This window comes from Diaphorina citri, unplaced genomic scaffold (assembly GCF_000475195.1).
Source record: "Diaphorina citri unplaced genomic scaffold, Diaci psyllid genome assembly version 1.1 scaffold1250, whole genome shotgun sequence".
In the NCBI taxonomy this organism is placed as follows: Eukaryota; Metazoa; Arthropoda; class Insecta; order Hemiptera; family Psyllidae; genus Diaphorina; species Diaphorina citri.
This window is the reverse complement of record NW_007378679.1, coordinates 1-18,150: the sequence shown is the minus strand read 5'-3', so window position 1 is coordinate 18,150 and position 18,150 is coordinate 1. Positions and strand designations below refer to the sequence as shown.

General features: G+C 38.8%; 4 protein-coding genes and 1 long non-coding RNA gene across 8 annotated transcripts; 1 reads left to right on the top strand and 4 right to left on the bottom strand.

The window, feature by feature from the left end:
* Window positions 1–3: 3 nt before the first annotated feature.
* LOC103514958 (mitogen-activated protein kinase kinase kinase kinase 3-like) lies at window positions 4–3,547 on the top strand. The gene is made up of 6 exons (XM_026827797.1): window positions 4–125; window positions 680–808; window positions 1,381–1,562; window positions 1,724–1,805; window positions 2,848–3,034; window positions 3,405–3,547. The coding sequence occupies exons 1-6, from the start codon at window positions 57–59 to the stop codon at window positions 3,530–3,532; spliced, it is 777 nt and encodes a 258-aa protein (XP_026683598.1). The 5' UTR covers window positions 4–56; the 3' UTR covers window positions 3,533–3,547.
* A 449-nt stretch (window positions 3,548–3,996) lies between these two features.
* LOC103514957 (piezo-type mechanosensitive ion channel component 1-like) lies at window positions 3,997–5,870 on the bottom strand. The gene is made up of 3 exons (XM_017446445.2): window positions 5,683–5,870; window positions 4,913–5,071; window positions 3,997–4,226 (listed from the first exon to the last, which is right to left on the bottom strand). The coding sequence occupies exons 1-3, from the start codon at window positions 5,826–5,828 to the stop codon at window positions 4,034–4,036; spliced, it is 498 nt and encodes a 165-aa protein (XP_017301934.1). The 5' UTR covers window positions 5,829–5,870; the 3' UTR covers window positions 3,997–4,033.
* Window positions 5,871–6,915: 1,045 nt separating this feature from the next.
* On the bottom strand, window positions 6,916–9,001 carry LOC103514954. 4 transcript variants are annotated; one of them, XM_026827801.1, is made up of 3 exons: window positions 8,703–9,001; window positions 7,554–8,475; window positions 6,916–7,291 (listed from the first exon to the last, which is right to left on the bottom strand). In XM_026827801.1, exons 2-3 carry the CDS (start codon window positions 7,708–7,710, stop codon window positions 7,113–7,115), a joined length of 336 nt encoding a protein of 111 aa, XP_026683602.1. In that variant the 5' UTR covers window positions 7,711–8,475; window positions 8,703–9,001; the 3' UTR covers window positions 6,916–7,112. The 4 variants fall into 4 exon arrangements, with proteins under 4 accessions (XP_026683602.1, XP_008478094.1, XP_026683603.1 ...); XM_008479872.3 differs by lacking the exon at window positions 8,703–9,001 and having other exon boundaries at window positions 7,554–8,702; XM_026827802.1 differs by lacking the exon at window positions 8,703–9,001 and having other exon boundaries at window positions 6,916–7,536; window positions 7,799–8,702.
* A 955-nt stretch (window positions 9,002–9,956) lies between these two features.
* Window positions 9,957–18,069, bottom strand: LOC103514956. Its single transcript, XM_008479874.2, has 3 exons — window positions 17,917–18,069; window positions 16,932–17,126; window positions 9,957–9,992 (listed from the first exon to the last, which is right to left on the bottom strand). The coding sequence occupies exons 1-3, from the start codon at window positions 18,019–18,021 to the stop codon at window positions 9,957–9,959; spliced, it is 336 nt and encodes a 111-aa protein (XP_008478096.2). The 5' UTR covers window positions 18,022–18,069.
* On the bottom strand, window positions 11,022–11,764 carry LOC113469829. Its single transcript, XR_003393123.1, has 2 exons — window positions 11,660–11,764; window positions 11,022–11,197 (listed from the first exon to the last, which is right to left on the bottom strand). It is a non-coding gene; the product is annotated as an uncharacterized LOC113469829 (long non-coding RNA).
* Window positions 18,070–18,150: the final 81 nt, after the last annotated feature.

The following is an 18,150-nucleotide window of genomic DNA, read 5'->3' as shown; positions in this document are numbered from 1 at the left end:
GTGATATTACTTTGCTTTCAGTCACGGGTCCCCTGACGGAGTTACAGATTGCCTACATGTGTAAGGAGACATTACATGGACTGGCTTATCTTCACTACAAGGGCAAAATGCACAGAGATATTAAGGTAAGCATACCAAACTTTGACAAGGCTTATCCCCGGGTCCCCAAAGTGAGTTAAAACTCCATTTAACTTTTGGATAAAGCAATCCTGATTGGTTGATTTCAAAACTTTTAACCAACCAGATAGCTTAATTCAAGAATTTAACTTAAACGGATTTTAATAAATTCGTCTTTTGGGGCTGTTTGCCCCTACATCTAAGCCTCAGAGAGGGATTTTTGGTTTTAAGCTCCATTATTGTGATATTACTTTGCTTTCAGTCACGGGTCCCCTGACGGAGTTACAGATTGCTTACATGTGTAAGGAGACATTACATGGCCTGGCTTATCTTCATTACAAGGGGAAAATGCATAGAGATATTAAGGTAAGCATACCAAACAAGGCGCTTATCCCCGGGTCCCCAAAGTGAGTTAAAACTCCATGTAACTTTTGGATAAAGCAATCCTGATTGATTGATTTCAAAACTTTTAACCAACCAGATTTCATTGAGGTTTTAGGTTAATTAAATATTTAGTTTTTGTTCATGCATTATGTGACGTGTTTCTTTTTCTTTCCGCCAGGGGGCGAATATTTTGCTGACAGATAGCGGAGATGTGAAGCTGGCAGATTTCGGTGTCTCGGCTCAGATCACGGCTACCATAAACAAGAGGAAGTCTTTCATTGGCACCCCCTACTGGATGGCACCTGAGGTAAACTATAATAAAATTGACTCACAAGTAGAAGGTAAACAAAGGTTAGGGTTGAACGGTAGAGATTGCCTCTGGCAATAATTTCGTAATTATTGTATTTTGAACAGGATTATAACCAATAAAGAGTCTTATTATTATTAAACAAATAAAGGCGAGGTTAGTGGCTTAGATTTTTTTCTTTCTATTACAATAACCTATACTATGTAATGAGAAAGTATTGCAATTGGTCCGAAATTTCAAAAGCGGGAAATGTTTGATTTTTTTTCTTTCTTTTTTATATCTCAAATTCTTTGTGGTAAAGCAGAGCTACTTGATTAAAGTAGCTTCTCACGAGGCTGATTGCGCCCCGAACTCCAAGCGTAGAGCCTAAAAAACTTCGACCCCGACGGAAATCGAACCCGGGATCTCCCACGTGAGAGCCTAGTGTGATACCCACTCTGCCACGGAGTATGAAAGTTTTGCTCTCTACAAAACAAACTTTTACCAAATGTTCAGGTGTATACACAGGGCTATGTATGAGCACCACCTTACTCACAACTGTCAGTTTTACTCGAGCTTAATTATTTCTACAGGTGGCGGCTGTGGAACGCAAAGGCGGGTACAACCAGCAGTGTGACATCTGGGCGGTGGGCATTACCGCCATAGAGCTAGCTGAACTTCAGCCGCCCATGTTTGACCTGCATCCAATGAGAGCCCTGTTCCTCATGTCCAAGAGTGGATTCAAGCCACCCGCCCTCAAGGATAAAGACAGATGGTGAGTATACTTTCCTTTTCGTAACTACTTGGTGAGTATTCGTAGAAGCTTAACCCGACTTTTGCGAGCTTAACATTTTTTAGACTATCTAGCAGAATTCTCAGTGAGCTCTTCCACCCAACCGGACCTAATAGCTTTTATTTCACCGATTTGTTTTTCAGGAGTTCGACGTTTCACAATTTCGTCAAAATCGCACTCACTAAAAATCCAAAGAAAAGGCCCACTGCTGATAAACTACTGCAGGTATGTAGTATGTAACATGTAGGTACTAATGTACTCTTTGTGTGAGTACCTCAATTTTGACAAATTCTGTTTTTTTATTTATTTTTATTCTTTTTCTGGTACCTGACATCAGTTATTCTTCCTATCATTGGCACCCCCTACTGGATGGCACCTGAGGTAAACTATAATAAAATTGACTCACAAGTAGAAGGTAAACAAAGGTTAGGGTTGAATGGTAGAGATTGCCTCTGGCAATAATTTCGTCATTATTGTATTTTGAACATGATTATAACCAATAAAGAGTCTTATTATTATTAAACAAACAAAGGCGAGCTTAGTGGCTTAGATTTTTTTCTTTCTATTACAATAACCTATACTATGTAATGAAAAAGTATTGCAATTGGTCCGAAATTTCAAAAGCGGGAAAGGTTTGGATTTTTTTTCTTTCTTTTTTATATCTCAAATTCTTTGTGGTAAAGCAGAGCTACTCGATTAAAGTAGCTTCTCACGAGGCTGATTGCACCCCGAACTCCAAGCGTAGAGCCTAAAAAACTTCGACCCCGACGGAAATCGAACCCGAGACCTCCCACGTGAGAGACTATAGTGTGATACCCACTCTGCCACGGAGTATGAAAAGTTTTGCTCTCTACAAACTTTTACCAAATGTTCAGGTGATACTTATACACAGGGCTAGGGTAAGTCTATGTATAAGCACCACCTTACTCACAACTGTCAGTTTTACTCGAGCTTAATTATTTCTACAGGTGGCGGCTGTGGAACGCAAAGGCGGGTACAACCAGCAGTGTGACATCTGGGCGGTGGGCATTACCGCCATAGAGCTAGCTGAACTTCAGCCGCCCATGTTTGACCTGCATCCAATGAGAGCCTTTTGGTTTTTAACCATTTTTTTTTTTTTTTTTTTTTTTTTTTACGAATGTACGGTAGGGAATGTAATTTAAATTAGTGTTATTCACACTTACACTTACGCACGACACGATCTTTTCCGAACGACACGTGAGAACGAGCCTTAATATGAACTTACCATTTATTCTATCTTTCTCAGCATCCGTTCTTCAAGTACGACATGAGCAAACGGGTAGCCATCGAGCTTCTGCAGAAGGTGAGCAATCCCCCCACCACCTATACCGACCTGGAACCTGATGATGATGGGGAGATACCCAATGTACCTCAGCGGATTCAATCTAGACTACTCACCGCGAGGAATAACCACGCCAGGAACCCTAACATAGGTAAGAGAACTCTAAGTCAGGAACCCTAACATAGGTAAGTGAATAGAATATACCTTGTTTATCCTGCTGGGATAGGACTGAAAAGTCCCTTTGCCCCCACAGTCTAACCAAGGTCTTATATATTTTGACATAATTATTATGGGGAGTGAACCCTAAGTTATTCTTCGCCTTTTCTCGTGTTCAGACGGGGTTGGTGTTTTTCGTCAGCCTCTCAATCAGCCCTATGTGATCGCTATTGGGCTGACATTTGGTTTTTGGCTACAAAAACTTTACGAGTGGATGCCCTTTTCTCTAGCAAGGGAAATTCAGGCTGGTATTCTCCGTTTACAATCCCATTTTATTATTTGTGTTCTTTCTTTTGTGATTTCAGATGAGAGCGAGGTATTTTCACTACCTGATGTGTCAGCACCGTGGAATTCAACTCTCTCCACGGTAAGAAAAACCTTTTGGGGAGATATATTGGACAAAGAAACAGTTTTAGGGACTTATAGGAGATAAGCCAAGGAAAAAGTTTTGGGGCATTGGTACCTAACTGGGTCCCGAACTAACTCATGCTGTTGGCTATTTCGGGGTACACTCAGTCTCGTAACGAATTGAGGAGCTGGTGAAACCCCTAAAACCGCGGATGGCGCAGACAATCCGCGGATAACGCAGACAAACCGCGGATACAGCGAACAAACCGCAGATATCGCGAACAAACCGCGGATACAGCGAACAAACCGCGGATCCTGCGAACAAACAGCGGACACCTCGAACAAGAGGCGGATTGTGAATAACTTAAGAGAAGACAATGTAACTTCTATCCACAGAGGAATCTCCAAACCCATTGGCAAAATGTAGGAGAAACCTCCCCTCAACCCCCTACATTTCCCCTATCCCCTTACTTTTACTTTTGGTAGTAGGGGGTCAAGGGGAGGTTTCTTTAGACCTAGATTTTTGTCAGAGCTCATTCTCTCTTCTGATTTCAGATTGGAAGGTTCTCTGTTCCCTCTCTGCTCTCTAAAATAACAACATCAACACCAACAACAAGTTACTTGTTAATTCAATGAAATGGATTGTACCTACCTTGAGCTGAAATATGTGTGCGTAGATATCTTCCATCTTGAGCCAATCCCATAGTGTCATGGATGTATCTGTCCACATCCAATCCATGAGAGCTCGCAACTCAAACACAAATGGTACCATCATGAAACTGAAACCAAACAGAATTTACTAGTAGTTCTGTGAACTGTGGAACTCATTTTTTAGGATTCATTGTTTGAAATGGGAGGAATTTGCGATCGACTTACACGAGTTAAAAGCACACCCGGACTCAACTCCATACAAAAGGCCCACTCTGAGGCTTAGGAGTAAACAGCTCCAAAAGAAGGGTTAAGCTTGTACGAATCTACGACACCCCGATGGAACTCGGTAACGTCCGAAAAAAACACAAATGGTACCATCATGAAACTGAAACCAAACAGAATTTACTAGTAGTTCTGTGAACTGTGGAACTCATTTTTTAGGATTCATTATTTGAAATGGGAGGAATTTGCAATCGAGCCCACTCTGAGGCTTAGTAGTAAACACCTCCAAAAGAAGGGTTAAGCTTGTACGAATCTACGATACCCCGATGGAACTCGGTAACGTCCGAAAAAGGGGCCCCTGTAGACCCCAGCCCACAAAGGTCCTATTGAGCACAAAATTTAATGAGCAAATACCAAGGAGTTTAAATTTTTAAAATGTTTGTCACATTTCATCAAAATTGGATAAACTGTTCAAGCATTTCAATAGGTAATTTACTTCCATTTACAAGAATTACAAGTCGTTTAAATTTCAGCTCATGTACACACATTCCTACTTACCCTTAGAATACAAACGTACTACTTACGTACTTACCCTTTGAATAGGAACTTGTTGAGGTAGTTGTAGTTCTTACAGAGGAAGTTGCCCAAGATTCTGGTGGGGTAACCACTTCTAATCTGATAGGCAGAGAGGAGCAAGTAGACACATTTGACCCAATACCAGATCTGAGGGTAAACTGCTGCATTGAATTGTCTGCAATAGGAGAAGAAATAAATAAATACTGTAAAAAAAAACAACTTCCTTTAAAGAGATTTGGTAGAAGGAAATATAACAAAGGAGGTCTTCTAGGATAGGAGAAAACCAGTCGTAATGAAGTTAGTTACATAAAATAAATACCTACTTAAATAAACAAATAAATTCCCAAATTACATCGAGAAAAAAATTCATACCTCGGTCGGGATTGAACCCACGTCCTCCAGTTTACCAGTCAAGCGCCTTAACCACTACACCACCGGGGAAGGATATTTTTAATAATACCTTGTTTACCCTGCCCAAATGAGGCTAAAAAGTCGGCAAAGGGAATTGGAGGTATCTATTCCTACCAACAATCCTATGTCTGCACAAACTGGGTTAAATTATACTTTACTTACGTACAGAACATAAGCAGACACGGCTGTCAGGTGGTTGCCAAACGTGGTACCACTCAGATAAGTTCATTCAGTTTCACCCGCTTTAATGAGGCTAAGAAGTCCGTAAAGGGAATTAGAGGTATCTATTCCTACCAATTTTATGTCTGCACAAACTGAGAATATTCATTTATGGGTTGAAAAGACTTATGGTTAAAAGGCTATGGATAAACGTACCTTTCAGTGACTGCGGGCAGAATAAAGAACATCCACGCATGAACCCCGAACACGAGAAGAAATTGGAAGACAATCTTGCCCAGGATGAACTTCCTGAGGTAAAGGGTTCTGTCTACGACTATAAGAGCAAACTGTAGTATGAGCATGACTAGAAATGGAACAGGGACCTGAAAACATAACGTCAAGATTCAATAACATCAATTGGGCTTGAAAAATGTACGAGAAAGGGAACAGGGACCTGAAAACATAACATCAAGATTCAATAACATCACTTGAGCTTGAGAAATGTACGAGAAAGGGAACAGGGACCTGAAAACATAACATCAAGATTCAATAATATCAATTTGGCTTGAAAAATGTACGAGAAATGGAACAGGGACCTGAAAACATAACATCAAGATTCAATAACATCACTTGAGCTTGAGAAATGTACGAGAAATGGAACAGGGACCTGAAAACATAACGAAATTGGATAAACTGTTCAAGTATTTCAATAGGTAATTTACTTCCATTTACAAGAATTACAAGTCGTTTAAATTTCAGCTCATGTACATACATTCCTACTTACCCTTAGAATACAAACGTACTACTTACGTACTTACCCTTTGAATAGGAACTTGTTGAGGTAGTTGTAGTTCTTACAGAGGAAGTTGCCCAAGATTCTGGTGGGGTAACCACTTCTAATCTGATAGGCAGAGAGGAGCAAGTAGACACATTTGACCCAATACCAGATCTGAGGGTAAACTGCTGCATTGAATTGTCTGCAATAGAAGAAGAAATAAATAAATAAATACTGTAAAAAAAACAACTTCCTTTAAAGAGATTTGGTAGAAGGAAATAAAACAAAGGAGGTCTTCTAGGATAGGAGAAAACCAGTCGTAATGAAGTTAGTTACATAAAATAAATAAATAAACAAAATTCCCAAATTACATCGATAAAAAAATTCATACCTCGGTCGGGATTGAACCCACGTCCTCCTGTTTACCAGTCAAGCGCCTTAACCACTACACCACCGGTGTGTTCCAGCTCTTCGATCTGAATTTGACTGAAATGAACAGAACATTGCAATGAACTACGAGTGAAAGAAAACAATACAAATTAGAAAAAAAAAAACTTTTTTCTGAGGGTCAAACAGGACACAAAAATTATTCCATTAGGTAATTTGAATTTTATTTTCATGTATCAACAACAAAAAACCCTGACTACATTTTTGCCTGTATCATTAACTGTATCTTTTTTCATCTATCATTAATGACAATAATTGTCTTGTATTTAATTGCCATCAGGTTTTCACTCGAGGTATCAAATCAAATCTCTAAAGGACGGTCTTTGCAATAGCCTTTTCAATGGAAGTATCAAGTCTCTAAGCTTCTCATTCTTTTCCGCAGTGTTTTCGTTCAACCCCATCAGTCCATGTCTCTTCTCCCTCCTCAATAGTCAATCTCACAGCCAAACTTGTTTCGCTTGATCTGACACCTGGGCTCGTTCATTTTGGTCTGGCGGGCTCGTAGGTAGGCATACCCGCTCCCACACTCATCCCGGGCAGGGGATTTCCTAGTCCCGGCTCCTTTCGACCTGCGGGTTTCCGCACAGCAAGCCCCTCGCGAATTTCTCGGCTGGTAGCGGGATTCGTCATAGCCGGCGGGCTCGCAATTTTGCCTTCGGTTTTTGATGACCGTGGCGCCGATGTTGAGACAGACGCCTACCAGGAGCCCCGTCATAATTAGGGTCATCATTGGAGTGAGGGCCATACAGCAGGGGAGCATCGTGCAATACGGGGACGGTATGAAGTTCTGAACCAAAAGTGTGTTTCCAAATACAGGAATTTTAATTCTGAGGTGTTTGGTTTTAAATGTTTCTTTCTCGCGAATTTCTCGGCTGGTAGCGGGTTTCGTCATAGCCGGCGGGCTCGCAATTTTGCCTTCGGTTTTTGATGACCGTGGCGCCGATATTGAGACAGACGCCTACCAGGAGCCCCGTCATTATTAGGGTCATCATTGGAGTGAGGGCCATACAGCAGGGGAGCATCGTGCAATATGGGGACGGTATGAAGTTCTGAACCAAAAGTGTGTTTCCAAAAACAGGAATTTTAATTCTGAGGTGTTCGGTTTTAAATGTTTCTTTACTTCCAATTTATTTACAAATAGCTCTTTTTGGTTGTAGAAACGTTTCTTTTCAAGACTGTTTGTATAATTTTTTAGAAATTATTCAACCAAGTATTCCTACCATCTGAATTTAGATCCACTTTTACGTGATTTTCTTGTGCGCTTAATATGAACAGTGATTTAGGCTAGATGTTTCAGTGCTGTATTTTTTTTTTTTTTTTTTTATGACTCAGGTAAACGGATCTCTTTGGTCAACTGGAGGAAAATTTCGTGTTTTTCAAATTGTACGATTTTCAATTATTGACAGCCTTGAGGAATTTTGTTTGCTTTGCTATTTTTCTTTACTTTTGTTTTTGTGTTATGAAAAATACCTTGATTGGTTGAAATTGAACTCTGATTTTTGCATTTGTTTTTTTTTGGCTGAAATTGAAATGGACTTTTTATGTAGATTTTTTTGTGATATACCTAATTCTCCGTCACTTCTTGGGGTCTGATTTAAAGGTAGTGACGTTCCTCCAGACCTCAGTTCAGTCAGTTAAGTCGTCGGGACCTGGTACATTCAATGTCGTAGCCAGACGATCGCTAAAATTCAAGTTCACCTCATTTAAACGTCAAACGACACGTTTCAAAATTCTCGTTAATATACACGTTAAATCCAATATCTAATCCGGCTTTCACCTCACCCCACCTAAGAAATTGAGTTGGCACAATTTTTGTCGAATAATTATATCGTCAGGCAGTATGGAAAAATGGTCCAAATGCATGTTTTGAGAGACAAAACGACGTCTACCTAACACATCGACCGAGTTTAGTCAATTTCTACCGAAAGATGATCAATACAGAAGTATAATAGTTTGAAGCACATGATCTGGACTTACAAACATAATGGACTTACAAGCAAACATAATTACGCACCTAAGAAATTGAGTTGGCACAATTTTTGTCGAATAATTATATCGTCAGGCAGTATGGAAAAATGGTCCAAATACATGGATTGAGAGACAAAACGACGTCTACCTAACACATCGACTCGAGTTTAGTCAAGATGATCAATACAGAAGTATAATAGTTTGAAGCACATGATCTGGACTTACAAACATAATGGACTTACAAGCAAACATAATTACGAGTACAAGCACAGAAGGCAGCAAGTTTCCTACTGTGCAGCCCCCAAGACCTACATCTACACGCGCATCCCCATCTGACATTCAAGGAGGTAAGGTAACTTTAAAACTACGCTTGATTGGTACTTGTTCAGAAATCAAGTCAATTGAAAATTGTTACAAAAAGGAGCTGTCACAAATGACCAGACTTATTATAGGGTTAGGTTGAACACAACACAATTTGAGCTCAGCCATTTGGAGAACTATACCTCAGTGGTGTACAGGTTAGCACGGTGGACTCTAGATCTTATTGAGTAATTGTGGGATTTTTTTTTCACATTTTCTCACACAATTGAGCTCTGATCTTGAAATTTGTCGCGACGACCTATGAACTCAAAGCGAGAAAGTTTTAGATAACACTTCAGTCGATCATTTAAGACCGGTTTTAGCGTTACCTATGTTAAGCTACGCCGAGCAAGGCCAATAAATGGATGGGTGACTTAAACCGTATATTGGGAATAAAGGGAGAACGGGCTCTAGTCTTGATTTTAAATCATTACATGAAAGTAAAATCAAATCAAGAATAATAATATCAAATCAAGAATTCAATCACGATCGAAAAATTCCCGGAGGGACGGGCCCCGCTTTTTCCCTCTTTAAAGCACTTTTTCTCCATTCATTGTCATACCCAAGCATACTCTCCCCCACTTTACAGGTATTCAAATTTGTTTGGAATGTTGCGTGTGCATCCTCTATTGTGCTTGCTGCTTTGCACTCTGTTACTTCATATAAAAATCATATTAGTAAATAGTTTTGAGCAAAGAACATGCAAAAATAAAACACGTATCAGACCTAAGTTTCAGGATTGCGAGGATATAGGGTTCGATTCCCGAAAATATTATTTTCTTCTTAGGGAAGCTCGGGGGAAAACAGCTGATTTGAAATAGATTAACAAACATGAAGCACAGAATTCTAAATAAGATACGTGGAAATTACTTTGAATAAGAACAACACATATCGGCACAACATTGAAATAAATATGAATCGATACATTAAGAAATGTCTCTTACCTTCCTTTCTTGCTTGGTTTCAACTCTTCTTGCTGAAACAAAGAGAACAAGACGTAGCAAAGTTTAGTACTTTTTCCGAGTTTTGACCTCCGATTTGGATTTTTCACAACTTTGTACGTAGGAATTGACCTTTTATTAATAATATTTTCCCAATTGCAACTCCTCCATTATAATCACAACAATAGAACTTAAATAGGACTGAGAGGATTTAAGTACAAATGACTTCAAGGATTCGAGATCTTCAAGTGTCCTTCTGAAAAGACAACAATGTCAAAATTTCGACTCACCTCAGGCAGATACCATGAAGTAGCATACGAGTTCTGAGTGAGAAATGATGGCATACCATAGGGCCAGGACTAGACGGGCAAAGGGAGGTTGGGTGGAAGAGTGAACATCTTGCTTGTGTTCCAGCTCTTCGATCTGAATTTGACTGAAATGAACAGAACATTGCAATGAACTACGAGTGAAAGAAAACAATACAAATTAGAATAATAAAAAAACTTTTTTCTGGGGGTCAAACAAGACACAAAATTTATTCCATTAGGTAATTTGAATTTTATTTTCATGTATCAACAACAAAAAACGCTGACTACATTTTTGCCTGTATCATTAACTGTATCTTTTTTCATCTATCATTAATGACAATAATTGTCTTGTATTTAATTTCCATCAGGTTTTCACTCGAGGTATCAAATCAAATCTCTAAAGGACGGCCTTTGTAATAGCCTTTTCAATGGAAGTATCAATTCTCTAAGCTTCACATTCTTTTCTGCAGTGTTTTCGTTCATCCCCATCAGTCCATGTCTCTTTTCCTGCCGTTTCCTGGCGGTTTTTCCGCCGCCAAAAGTTCTCCCCTCAACTCTCGAGGTCTCAATTTTAGTATTACACTTCCCCCACCATACTTAACGATCCTATGAAAAAAAAAAAAAAATCGTTTGTTCTAATTATTGCAAGGTGGACCTTCTTTATCTATTAGAGATTAGACTATAAGACTTTTTTTTAATTTTTACAAGGTTTTTTTTTCTTTTAAGCTATGCGGCAGACCTAGAAGAAAGTTTTACCTTCAATATTTTCTTCTCCATGGAGAGGATTCGAATGACGTATCGGTAGTCTCTGGACAGCTTATTCAACCACCGAGTCATCGTCACCATAACGCTATTGATGAATGTCATTGTGAACCTCAGAGATACCATTAGCTTGTGCCACCAGCTGGCCTTATCTATCTTCTTGTCCTCGTCTGAAATGTAGAGAAGAAATAGATTTATTTGTAAAATCCATGGAGGTATATCTATCTTCTTGTCCTCGTCTGAAATGTAGAGAAGAAATAAATTTATTTGTAAAATCCATGGAGGTATAAATGTAAATTTATAGCTCCATGGTCTCTTTCTCCAATGGTAGCTCAACATTTGAAATAATAATAATAAACAAAGGTCTAATGTTCAATGTACTAGTAACCGACGGATCACTTAAGTTGAACAAAGTTGAGCGTGATTAGTTTTTGGAGAGGTGACCATCTGTGGCAATACATCGTATTACGAAATATGAAGTGCAAAGTTGTAAGGTTGCTTTCAGGAAAAGCCTGGTTTGAAATTTTCACAAAAAGGCGAGCAGTAAAAGCATCGTATTTTTATGTTGATAGTTTTACTTTGTTAATTTTATTTTGAATTTTATTTGAGGCCATTTCTTCTTCATAACTCACCATCATCACTGCCTCCATCTCCATCATCTCCTCCACCTCCACTATCATGTCCTATTGGATCCTTGGAACCTGACGCACTGAAAACATAAAAATATACTTAAATAGTAAATAGGGAAAAATTGAAAAAAAAAAAAAAAAAAAAAAAAAAAAAAAAAAAACTTGAAACTTGAAACTTGAAATTCTTGTTCGTGTTTTCGTAGAAGCTTAACCCATCCTTTAGGGCTGTTAGCCCCTACACCTAAACCTCTGAGTGGGCTTTTTGTGTATCGAGTTCTTGTTAATTTACATGTAGTTCTTTGAACTCGCCTATAAACGCCAAGTTATAAATGAGAAAATTAGTCTTCTTTCACTCAGATTTCAATATGCAATTTGGTACCATGAATACTACCTTGCGCTCAGGTATAGGATGTCTGAGAGGCTAACTACGGAATGGGCATGCTAATAAGACACAGACTCGCTAAATTTGTATGCCCTCTAGAAAAAAAGGGACCCGAATAAATAAAGATATAGGTAGTTATGTTGGTAAAGGTCCGTTTACATGTTACAATTTTACAACATTTAAAATGAAATTTACAATAGAAGGAGAAGAATTTGTATCAATTTATGTAAATGCAATATGAAAAATAAATAAATAAAAGAGAACTTTATAAATAATTAATTATTTACATAATAAAAGTAGGTACCTACAGGCTGAGTACCTACAAAAGCATTCAACTCACCGTTCCAGGATTAGTGTACATGAAAAATGTAAACGGGATAAATAAATACAACCATAGAACATTTCATATATCAGATATTTCTTTTATAACGGTGACAAGATACGAGTACGAGTACAAGGAGAGTATTTGAAGTAGAGATATGGAAAGAGTGAGTCATACAAAAGAACTACTCTTTTCAGTGAACTACTCAGTCAACGAGTCAGATCCTAAAACTTGTAACTCACTCAATTTCCTATAGGTATAGGATTTAACTCATTGACAGGAAACATGTAACTTATTTAACTCCTTAAAGGTATAGGGATTTAGGATCTGACTCACATTGAGTAGTTCACTGAAAAGAGTGGTTCTTTCTTTATAACTCATAACTCACTCACATGTCTCCAATTTTAAGTTGTAAGCAAAAGTATGGTGTTAGACTTATTAAATGTAGATTTATGTACAGATGTAATATATTTACAAGAAAAAAGTTGGGATTCGTAAAGATAAACAGGTGATGCTCAAGAGAAATTTTTACGAGTCAGATCCTAAAACTTGTAGGATCTCAACTTCCTCTTCCTCTCACTCTTCAACTTCCTATATGTATAGGGAGTTAGGATCTAACTCATCGACAAAACATGCAACTCATTTAACTCCCTAAAAGGTATAGGGATTTAGGATTTGACTCACACTGAGTGGTCCACTGAAAGAGTAGTTCTTTCTTTATAAAAGAAGAACACCAGTAATTTATACTCTTCACAGTAACTTTTATCACAGATAAACACAGGTATATCTTCACGAGTAATACTCTTTATAACTCACTCACTCTCTTACACATCTCTCATTTGAAGTTGTAAGAAAAAGTAGGGTGTTAGATTTGTTAATAAAATGTAGATTTATGTACAGCTGTAATATATTTACAAGAAAAGAGTTGGGACTCGTAAAGATAAACACAGGTATATCTTTACGAGTATCTTTACAATAGGTAATGCTCAAGAGATATTTTCATGTTCGTCAGCTTATAGCTAGGATCTCGGACCATTCTTAAACCTTGGGAGTTATCTGGTGACGTTAAAACCCTTATGGCCAGGACCAAAATCAGAGTAAGTTTAACTCTTTTGGATTAAACAATCTGATTAGCTGAAATTTCAAAGAGTTAAACTTGAACCGGGTTATTCGTTCTCGGAAAGGCTGCTTTCTCCTATCCTGTCTTTCTTCTCTCTTTGATTACGGGACAAGTTCTGTTGTTGAAGTTCCCTCTATCAAGCCTTTTGAAAAAAAAAACTCTTCTCTCTCAAAAAACTCGAGTCGTTAATGAACTTTGAATAATTAGCCAATTGTGGTCCGGCCATAAATAATAAATAAACTAACACCTTGACCGTTCTGGCCTTGTTATGGATAGGTATAAGGGAAGGACATGAGATCAGAGAGTGAGCAGTGTGATTTACCCTGTTTGGAAGTGACGGCACTCACTTTCCTGTAGAAACGGCCTGGAATCCACGTGGGGGGTGAGAGCGGTTCTGTGAGGGGAAGCAAGTGATTGAGTTATCAGACAATCTTGGGATCTATTGATTTACTCACTCTTTTGAGGATAAAAGAGACAGCTATATATATATAAAAAAAAACTTCCGTGTGATGAGGTAAAGTTAAACATAACAAAATGAGTTTTCATAGCGAATAGCTTCCTAGTAACCCAAAAGACCCAAAAAACACAACTCCGACCCAAAGTTGTGACTTGCGTTAGAAATGAATAGCTCACCCCTAAAGGGGATTTAGCTAAAAATAATTATGAAAATATTAGGTAAGTACATTAACATGGACACAATTTTGAATGTTAAAGAGTCAGGAAGGACTTAGGACAGAGTTCAGTTCTCTTAGGAGAGAGTTCAGTTCTCTTGGGACAGAGTTCAGCATGGAGACGATTTTATTAATTGCAGAGAGCTTCGTTTAGAATTCCAGACAGTTCATGAGCAAGGGCCCGTTCCTTAAAGGACCTAGGGCATTTTCTTCATATTTTTTTCTGCACAAGGGCCGAGATTACGATTTGTGAGAAATACTTTGTGGAATAGACCCCTGGTCTCATTACATCAACAGAGAATACAGAGTGTATAATACAGACGTGATATATAGAACGAAATATTGGAGAGACACGGTGTATGTGTGGTCATTACAGAAAGCAGCGGTGGAGACGAAATAGTCGGCCAAGGCGAAATAAAATTGGCGGCCTTTACGATTCAAATCTGGGAGAAGATGGGATCTCAATGAAACCTGATTTAAATTCTTTTTGTGTTGAACATTTCTGCCAAATGTTTATTGGAACAAACACGGGCTAACAATTAAGCATAGGTTTCTTGAAATCAAGTACAAAGTTCTTGAAATTTCTTGGGAATATTTCTGATACATATCAGATTGCAGTTAAAAATAAAACTAATCAATTTTTTGTGTTGAAAATTTCTATCGATTTTTTTTTTATCAAAATTGGATGATTACCCAGTCCAGAGTTATCAATGAGCAAAACCAAATGCAAAATTGCTGGAACTCTCTTCCTTCTACCAATTACTGCACCCAAATCTCCCAGATTTGAACAAAGAAACCGGCCCCTATTTTATCTCGAGAAGCACAATCCAGCAAAGAGTCGGAGTCACATTACATGTATGATGCGAAGAGTTGGATATAGATTTCCTCGGCACATAAGGTGTCCAGGGGACGCCTAGACTCGAAGTTCTCCGATGATTCACGATTGCTCCATAAGGGGGTGGGGAGAACACAGGATAGGAGGAGTCTTCGTGAAACGAAGTTGGTTCGTGGAATGACGCCTCGTGAAACGATCTTGGCCGAGCGACGCCGATTGCTTCCGAGTTGGGGGGAGAGCTGAAGGACATGCGATGAGGCTCGAGGTACCCCTCTAGTGAGACGGTCATGATAGCGCTCGTAGGTGTGGGGGGTTGTAGTCCTCTATTGTGCTTGCTGCTTTGCACTCTGTTACTTCATCGTCTTACCAATAGCCAAGCATATCATTTCACCCAGTAAAAGCAATAGAATGCTAGTCTACAGACACCGGATTGATTTGACGACTGAATCAGAGAGGAATGTTTCTCATAGTGTGGATTGGAATGAAACGAGTAGCGGCCAACTGGGGAACGATTTTGGTCCAACTGGACTACAGGTAGGCTTTACCACTAATGGCCAATCGAACCAAACTAACAGCCTGCTGCCTGGCTTAAGAGGCCTGTTAAACCTAAATGGCATAGTCCTCCTGTTCGTTAAAAACGAATGTCATTTGCACCATCCCAGACACTGCAAGGGTTCCTCTATTGTGCTTGCTGCTTTGCACTCTGTTACTTCATCGTCTTACCAATAGCCAAGCATATCATTTCACCCAGTAAAAGCAGTAGGATGCTAGTCTACAGACACCGGATTGATTTGACGACTGAATCAGAGAGGAATGTTTCTGATAGTGTGGATTGGAATGAAACGAGTAGCGGACAACTGGGGAACGATTTTGGTCCAACTGGACTACAGGTAGACTTTACCATTAATGGCCAATCTAACCAAACTGAGGATGGGTTTCACCAACCTTTTTAGCCCCTAACAGCCTGGCTTAAGAGCCCTGTTAAACCTAAACAAATGGAACGGAACCAAAGTGGGGGTTTTCATTTGCTTACGTAAAAAAAGGTTTCAATATTTTTTTACTCACTCCCCGGGATTCGAAGCATAATCCTCCTGTTCGTTAAAAACGAATGTCATTTGCACCATCCCAGACATTGCTAGGGTAAACGGACTTGTCTCATTCCAGCATTACAGGGCAGCATATAAAGCACTATGATTCTTATTACAGGGGAATTCTAATATGAAAAACCTCAGCTTACCGGCGGAAAACCAATCTGATAAAGACCAGACCACATTGAAGAGTGATGAAGACAGAACTGTCCTTGAGGGACTTAACAGTCACTCCGGGCAATTTGACACTAATGAGACTTCACTTAGTGGAAATATAACTGCAGTCACTTGAGCTCATACAAAACACACTTGTATTTTTTTACCTAAATTCTCTACATACAAATAACGGATTTTCCTGGACGTTTGTGGCTTTTCCCCGAGAAATTTGATAGAGGGAATGGTAACAATCGAAAAGAAAAATAGGACAGGATAGGAGACAGCTAGCCGTTCCGAGAACGAACCTTGATTGTTTAGGACAAAGTTCCCCTCGGGCGGGAATTAAATGCGAGCTAGTGCTTACAAGGTTGGCGCGATACCCTCTAAGTTAAGTATATTTTATGTTATGTTAATATGTATTGTATATTGTACTACACAGGTAAACTGTTATATGTGCAATCAAAATAAATAAATAAATGATCAAGAGTCTAAGCTAACTAGGCTGATCAAGTGGTCAACCTCAGGCAGAGAGCTACAGCTCTTCCATCCACTCATATCATCTCCAGGAGATCTCTTGGTCTCCGGTAGTGACGAGCGTCAAGAATTCTGTTTATTTCACCAAAAATATCGAACAGTTTGTCCAATTTCGATGAAATTTGGCAAAAATATTCTGAAAGGAAAACAATGACATTTCGACTCACCTCAGGCAGAGAGCTACAGCTCTTCCATCCACTCATATCATCTCCAGGAGATCTCTTGGTCTCTGGCAGTGACGAGCGACGAGATTTCTGTGACGAGACTTCAGACGATTGTCTCGTCATGGTGGACAGACGTTTGGCTGTCTTGTGTTTGGAGATGGCACTCTCGATGTCTGACTTCATTACGTTGGATAGCAGCTGTGGAGGAGGAGAATAAGGGTTTTATTAGAGAGTTTTCCTATAAAATAAGGGGAAGTGAAGAGCGACGAGATTTCTGTGACGAGACTTCAGACGAGTGTCTCGTCATGGTAGACAGACGTTTAGCTGTCTTGTGCTTGGAGATGGCACTCTCGATGTCAGACTTCATCACGTTGGATAGCAACTGTGAAGAAGAGAGTGAAAGGGTTTTACATATGTAGATAGCTCTGTATAGCATAACCTAGATCTAGATATTAAACTCCAGATCTCACGCTGTATAAAAAATTGTGCCAAAAATTACACTAGAATCATGGCGGAGAATTTGAAAGAAGTGGAAAGAAACATGGTTTGTGTACCTGATTCAACATTTTTTTTTTTAATCAGTTTTGCGAGCATTATAAACATTGTTCCTTGTTGTCATGCTGTAAAAATAGAAAGTAAAAAGAGGAAGAAGTAAAGAGAGAAACAATCAATGAAATTTATTGACCGACTGCTCAAAAAAGGATAAATATAAAATATACTGAGCCAAATGAAATTCCGACCACCTAGAAATTTTGTTCTAGATGTAATGTACGTACATGCTAGTTGGTTATTGGATAGAATATGTATTTTACTTGCACTAAAGTTTGGTTTGGACCCTCAGCTAGGTAATTAATTGAAATTGTCATCATTGTTTTCATTATTGTCAAATTACCAAAAATTAAATTTTCAAGGTGGTCGGAATTTCATTTGGCCCAGTGTATAAACAAGTATTTATAATTTTACTTTTTCCCTGACTGTATTAACTTACCCTACTGATAGTCTGATCCTTGTCTAAATCTTCATCTGGAGATGTATCTTCACTTGTTTTCTCCATTATGAGATCTAGTTCTTCATCATCCATGTCATCAAACATGTAATAGTCTCCAGATCTGATGGCTGTAATGGAAATGAAATTTGTCTTAAGTTGAAGGGAAGTGGGGGAAACATTGAGATGAAAATGAAAAAAAAAAAAAAAAAAAAAAAAAAAAATTCAAAAATTAAA

Excerpts from the sequence above, each read along its gene's own strand:
- LOC103514958 (XM_026827797.1), top strand. The coding sequence starts at position 57 with ATGTGTAAGGAGACATTACATGGACTGGCTTATCTTCACTACAAGGGC. Across the intron at positions 1,563-1,723 it reads CTCAAGGATAAAGACAGATG|GAGTTCGACGTTTCACAATT; the intron begins GTGAGTATACTT and ends TTTGTTTTTCAG. Across the intron at positions 1,806-2,847 it reads CTGCTGATAAACTACTGCAG|CATCCGTTCTTCAAGTACGA; the intron begins GTATGTAGTATG and ends TATCTTTCTCAG.
- LOC103514956 (XM_008479874.2), bottom strand. The coding sequence starts at position 18,021 with ATGTTTGATGACATGGATGATGAAGAACTAGATCTCATAATGGAGAAA. Across the intron at positions 17,127-17,916 it reads AGGATCAGACTATCAGTAGG|CTGCTATCCAACGTAATGAA; the intron begins GTAAGTTAATAC and ends CCTCCTCCACAG. Across the intron at positions 9,993-16,931 it reads GCTGTAGCTCTCTGCCTGAG|CAAGAAGAGTTGAAACCAAG; the intron begins GTGAGTCGAAAT and ends TCTTTGTTTCAG.
- LOC103514957 (XM_017446445.2), bottom strand. The coding sequence starts at position 5,828 with ATGCTCATACTACAGTTTGCTCTTATAGTCGTAGACAGAACCCTTTAC. Across the intron at positions 5,072-5,682 it reads CTGCCCGCAGTCACTGAAAG|ACAATTCAATGCAGCAGTTT; the intron begins GTACGTTTATCC and ends CTCCTATTGCAG. Across the intron at positions 4,227-4,912 it reads AACAAGTTCCTATTCAAAGG|TTTCATGATGGTACCATTTG; the intron begins GTAAGTACGTAA and ends GTTTGGTTTCAG.
- LOC103514954 (XM_026827801.1), bottom strand. The coding sequence starts at position 7,710 with ATGCTCCCCTGCTGTATGGCCCTCACTCCAATGATGACCCTAATAATG. Across the intron at positions 7,292-7,553 it reads AACCCGCTACCAGCCGAGAA|ATTCGCGAGGGGCTTGCTGT; the intron begins ATTCGCGAGAAA and ends ACCAGCCGAGAA.